Source organism: Myotis davidii, unplaced genomic scaffold, assembly GCF_000327345.1.
Source record: "Myotis davidii unplaced genomic scaffold, ASM32734v1 scaffold726, whole genome shotgun sequence".
NCBI lineage: Eukaryota > Metazoa > Chordata > Mammalia > Chiroptera > Vespertilionidae > Myotis > Myotis davidii.
This window is the reverse complement of record NW_006297808.1, coordinates 1334591-1339919: the sequence shown is the minus strand read 5'-3', so window position 1 is coordinate 1339919 and position 5329 is coordinate 1334591. Positions and strand designations below refer to the sequence as shown.

Here is a 5329-nt window from a genome sequence, read left to right as displayed (position 1 = left end):
ACTTTATTTCCACTAATATTACAAAATTATGATCATACTGTATAGCAATTGAAAGTGTTTTCAGATGTATTAAAAATTTTAATGTAAAAATAAAACAACTAGAACTGATGAAAAAATTAAAGGTAATTTATATGATTTTAGGATAGGAAAAAGAAATCAGAATATCCAAAGGAGAATACTGACATATTCAACTCTATGGCATTTTATTTTTTATACTAGAGGCCTGGTGCATGAAATTCATGTACTGAGGGGGGGGAGGGGTGTGTCCCTCAGCCCAGCCTGCACCCTCTCCAGTCTGGGACCCCCTTGAGAGATGTTTGACTGCCTATGGGATTGGGCCTATACGAGCAGTCGGACATCCCTCTCACAATCCGGGACTGCTGGCTCTCACCCACTTGCCCGCCTGCCTGCTTGATTGCCCCTTACCACTTCTGCCTGTCAGCCTGATCACCCTTAACCACACCCCTGCCAGCCTGATCGATGCCTAACTGCTCCCCTGATGGCCCAATAGCCCCCAACTGCCCTCCTCTGCCGGCCCAATTGCCCACAACTGTCCTCCTCTGCTGGCCTGATTGCCCACAACTGCCCTTCTCTGCTAGCCTGGTCACCCCTAACTGCCCTCCCCTGCTGGCCTGATCACCCACAACTGCCCTCCCTACTGGCCATCTTGTGGTGGCCATCTTTGATGACATGGGGGCAGCCATCTTATGTTTTGGAGTGATGGTCAATTTGCATATTACTCTTTTATTAGATAGGATGCTCCAGTGAGCATCAGGGTGCAGATATCTCGTTGAGGTAGTGATTTTGTTTCCTTTGAATATATACTCAGAAGTGGGATTAGTGGATCATAGGGTAGTTCCATTATAATTTTTTAGGAACCTCCATACTATTTCCCATAGTGGCTGGAGTTAGTGGATTTCTTTACTGCCAGACTTCTTTGAGCCTTTCATTGCTAATGTATATGGTGAGTTTCTGAAAGAGGAATATGCTTCCCATATGTACTTGGTTCTCTGAAGCCTTTTTTTCACGGTGCATTGTGAGGGACCAGTGCTTCTTACACTTTGGGAAATGTAGAAATAATCCTTCTCTTTGTTTCTTTGTTCTTCAAAGAAACCAAAATTTTTCTTATTATAACTTTGGACCTGGAATTCAGTAAGCTTCCATTTAAGTGGTAGCCTATTCTTCCTACCTCTCTGTCAAAACTCATTAGAACTTCATCAGAATTCATTTCCTAATGACAAATAGGCTCTTGTGAGGTGTTTTTTTTTTTTTTAAGTATTTAAGTTCTGATGGACTCTGAGTATAATAAAAGGGCTGTTCTTTCTAAGCTGGTGTGGTTCAGTGGCTGTGCATCTACCCATGAACTAGGAAGTCACAGTTGGATTCCTGGTCAGGGCACATGCCTGGGTTGCATGCTTGATCCCAGTAGGGGGTGTGCAGGAGGTAGCCAATCGATGATTTCATCATTGATGTTTCTATCACTCTCTCTCTTCTTCTCTTGAAATAAATAAAAACGTATTTTTTAAAAAGGGCTGATTTTTTTATGCAGTTGTTGTCCGCAGGGTATTAGACTCCATGGCCAAATGCAAACATGTGCCAAGGAAGGAAGAAGGATGCTGATGTTCAGATTCAGCATGCTTTAGCATGATGCTATGCTATAGCCCAGTCCTATGTTACTACCAGCCCTGTACCTCCTCATGCAAGTTGTTACTTGCCAATTTCTTTGAATGCCCAGATCTCAATTTCATTCACTGTCCTGGATGATCTTTCTAAGCATGTTTGCTGAGCCACATTTTAAGAGACCAATACCCCCAACCCCAAATGAAAACAACTTCGCTGGGGAATATTTATAGCAACCTCTCTCCTTCCCCACCCCAGGAATTGGATGAATTTCAGGCATACCCTGTTGAAATAGTGCCAGGAAGCATCTACCTGGGAGATTTCAGGCAAGCCTGCGATCCTAAAATTCAGAAGGATTTGAAAATCAAAGCACATGTCAATGTCTCCATGGAGACAGGACCATTGTAAGTAGCAATACTATTGATTTTTTAAATATTAAGTATCATTTGTTTATATAAGATTCCTGGTGACATGCATTTAGAAAGCTGAAAGGTCTCTTAGAAGACAGCATATACTGGAGTAGGGTCTTCAGTTTTAACTTCACCTGTTCCTGGCATAGAGTCTGTTTTCTGGCTTTGCTGTGGCATCCTTTGCCCCTAACCAAGACCCCATACTTCCTTCGAATCTCACCAAAAGTAAAACTTTCCTGGTTTTTAACATTGAGGTCAAAATATCCTATTCTACCCTGCTATGCCATCTCAGGCCCTCTGAGAAATAATTCCTATCTTAGTTCATTCAGGCTGCTATAATGGAATACCATTGACTGGTGGCTTATAAAACACAAATTTATTATCATGGTGTGGAGACTGGGATATCCAAGATCAATGCAGCAGGGATTTGCTGTCTAGTGAGAGCCTGTCTTCTGGTTCATAGACAGCCATATTTCCACTGTGTCCTCACATGGTAGAAGGGGCAAGAGAACTCTCTGGGGCCTCCTATTCATGTGGCTCCAAGCTCAGGGTCAGATTTACAACAACAAATAAACGGATAAAACATCTAAAACAATGTTTTTCAGACAGTGGTTAATTGCACAGGACAATGATTCCAGAATGAATGGAAAAAAACAAAGTGAGCCCCACAATCAGTTTAGCTTATTTCTTGGAGATTGCTAGAGCCCTACAATTAATTTAGCTTACTTCTTGGAGATTGTTTGAAGGGGACCAAAACAGATCTCATTCTTTTTCTTTCTTTGTTTTTTTGTTGTTATTCTTCACCTGAGGATATTTTTCCATTGAGTTTTTAGAGAGAGTGGAAGAGAGAGGTTAAGACAGAGAGAAAAACATTGATGTGAAAGAAACACATCAGTTGGTTGCCTCTGATCAGGGTCCGGGCCCTCACTCTAACCACTGAGAAACACTGGCCAGGGCCTGTCATTCTTTTTGAATTGAGGGTATAGAGTCCAAAATCCAGAGAGGTCAAGTTGGCTAGAATTCTCAAGAGAGACCTGCATGATTAATAGAGGGCTGAATACAAAGAAAGGGCTCTGGACATCTGCAGAGAGCCCCACTGTGTCTTCATCTGAGTACATATAAGCACATGCAAGTGAGGAAATGACTCAAGGCTGGGAGAAAAAACAGTGGAAATTAATGGACAGTACAATCCTCAGAGATGATGTGGGGCCAGGAGTCATTTGTATTTCAAGTCAGAGTAGACAAAACTCATAATATACAGGGCATCAAATAGAGTACTGAGAAGAGTATTGTCTCAGTAATGAGGAAAACCTATCCCCAAATTAGAGATGAAAAATCCAGTGCCAGAAATCAAAAATACTCCAGATCAGTGTTTCTCAACCTTCTGGCCCTTTAAATACAGTTCCTCATGTTGTGACCCGACCATAAAATTATTTTCGTTGCTACTTCACAACTGTAATGTTGCTACTTTTATGAATCATAATGTAAATATCTGATATGCAGGATCGGTCTTAGGCGACCCCTGTGAAAGGGTCGTTCGACCGCCAAAGGGGTTGTGACCCACAGGTTGAGAACCGCTGCTCTAGATGAAATTAATAGCAAATTAGACACTACAGAAAAAAAAGATTGGTGAATTTGAAGATATAGCAATAGAAAGTATCCAAAATAAAACAGAGAAGAAAAAGACAAATAAAAAAGAACAGAACTGCCCTAGCTGGTTTGGCTCAATGGATAGGGTCCCAGGTTCGATTCTGACCAAGGTCATATGCCTGGGTTGCTGGCTCAATCCCCAGTGGAGGGCATTCAGAAGGCAGCCAATCAATGATTCTTATCATTGATGTTTCTCTCACTCTTGCCCTCTCCCTTTCTCTCTGAAATAAATAAAAATAATTTAAAAAAAGAACAGAACTTCAGTGAGATTAACATAGTTTCAAGTGGCCTACTACCATATATGTAATTGGAATTTCCAAAGGAGAGGAAAATGGGGAGATATTTGAAGAAATAATGGCCTAAATTTTTTCCAAGTTTGATTTAAAAAAACAAAACACCTATAAATTCACAGACCCAAGCATTTCAACAGAAAGAAAACCACAGTAGGCACATCCTCTCAAATTGGTTAATATCAATGAAAAAGATAAAATCTTAAAACTAGCTAGATAAAAAAGATGTATTACATACCAAGAAACAAAGATAAATATGGTAGCAGACTTCATATTAGAAACAAAGAAATTGAGAAAACTAAAGTATTGAATGGAAAATGTGAACCTAGAAATATAACCAGTAAAAAATATCTTTCAAATATGAAGAGAAAATACTTTTTCCAGGCATGCAAAAGTTAAAGAAATTAATCAACAAATAGATGTACACTACAAAAAATATTACAGGGAGTCTTTTAGGTAAAAGAAAAACAATACCAGATGGCAATCTGAATATATACAAAAAGAATCAAGATCACCAGAAATGAACCTATATAATAAAAGCCTAATATGCAAATCGACCAAATGGTGGAACAACTGGTGGAACAACCCCTCACTATGACACGCACTGACCACCAGGGGGAAGACACTCAATGCAGGAGCTGCCCCCAGCCTGCAGGCCCCAGGCCAGCCAAGATGGATGCCAGTGCTCACCCTCCCACCCCCCACCCCCCGATCGTCCCACAGATTGGCCCTGATTATTGGCCAGGCCTAGGGACTCTACCTGTACACGAATTTCATGCACCAGCCCTCTAGTAATTATATAAAATTCTTTCCCCTTGTTTATAAATCTTTTCAAAGCATATTATTTAAAGACAAAATAACACAATACATTTTGTGTTTATAGCATAGGGAGAAGTAATATGTATGCCCACAATTTACTAAGGCAGGAAGAGGGAAAATAGAACTATATACTTGTAAGGTTCTTACTCTGTTTACCGTATTTGCCGGCGTATAAGACGACTGGGCATATAAGACGACCCCCTAACATTTCCACTCAAAATACAGAGTTTGTTATATACTCGCCGTATAAGACTACCCCCTCTTCCGCACACCTTCCACACACCAAATAAAAGGTAAAACAATATCAGATTTGATTTTAACATTTTAATTTATATTCAAATGCTTATGACATGCAGGAAAACTGTCACAAGGCTGTATGTAATCAAACATATACATAAAACAGTGCAAGTTTATTACCGGTAAACATACCGGTAATTCACTAAAGAAAACACACTCTATAGACTGGTACCGTAGATGCTTCTCAGGAACACAGGCAAGCAGCCCACAACCTAGAGGGACTGTCAATGATAGAAGAAAGAT

General features: G+C 40.3%; 1 protein-coding gene across 2 annotated transcripts in view; it reads left to right on the top strand.

Annotated features, from left to right (window-relative positions):
- The window catches only part of STYXL1 (serine/threonine/tyrosine interacting-like 1), a 67160-nt gene that overhangs the window by 45437 nt on the left and 16394 nt on the right, over positions 1-5329 (top strand). For both annotated transcript variants that reach the window (XM_006773383.2, XM_015570272.1), the window contains one exon: positions 1879-2024. In XM_006773383.2, the coding sequence (XP_006773446.1) occupies positions 1879-2024 (146 nt within the window). The remainder of the gene's footprint in view (positions 1-1878; positions 2025-5329) is intronic.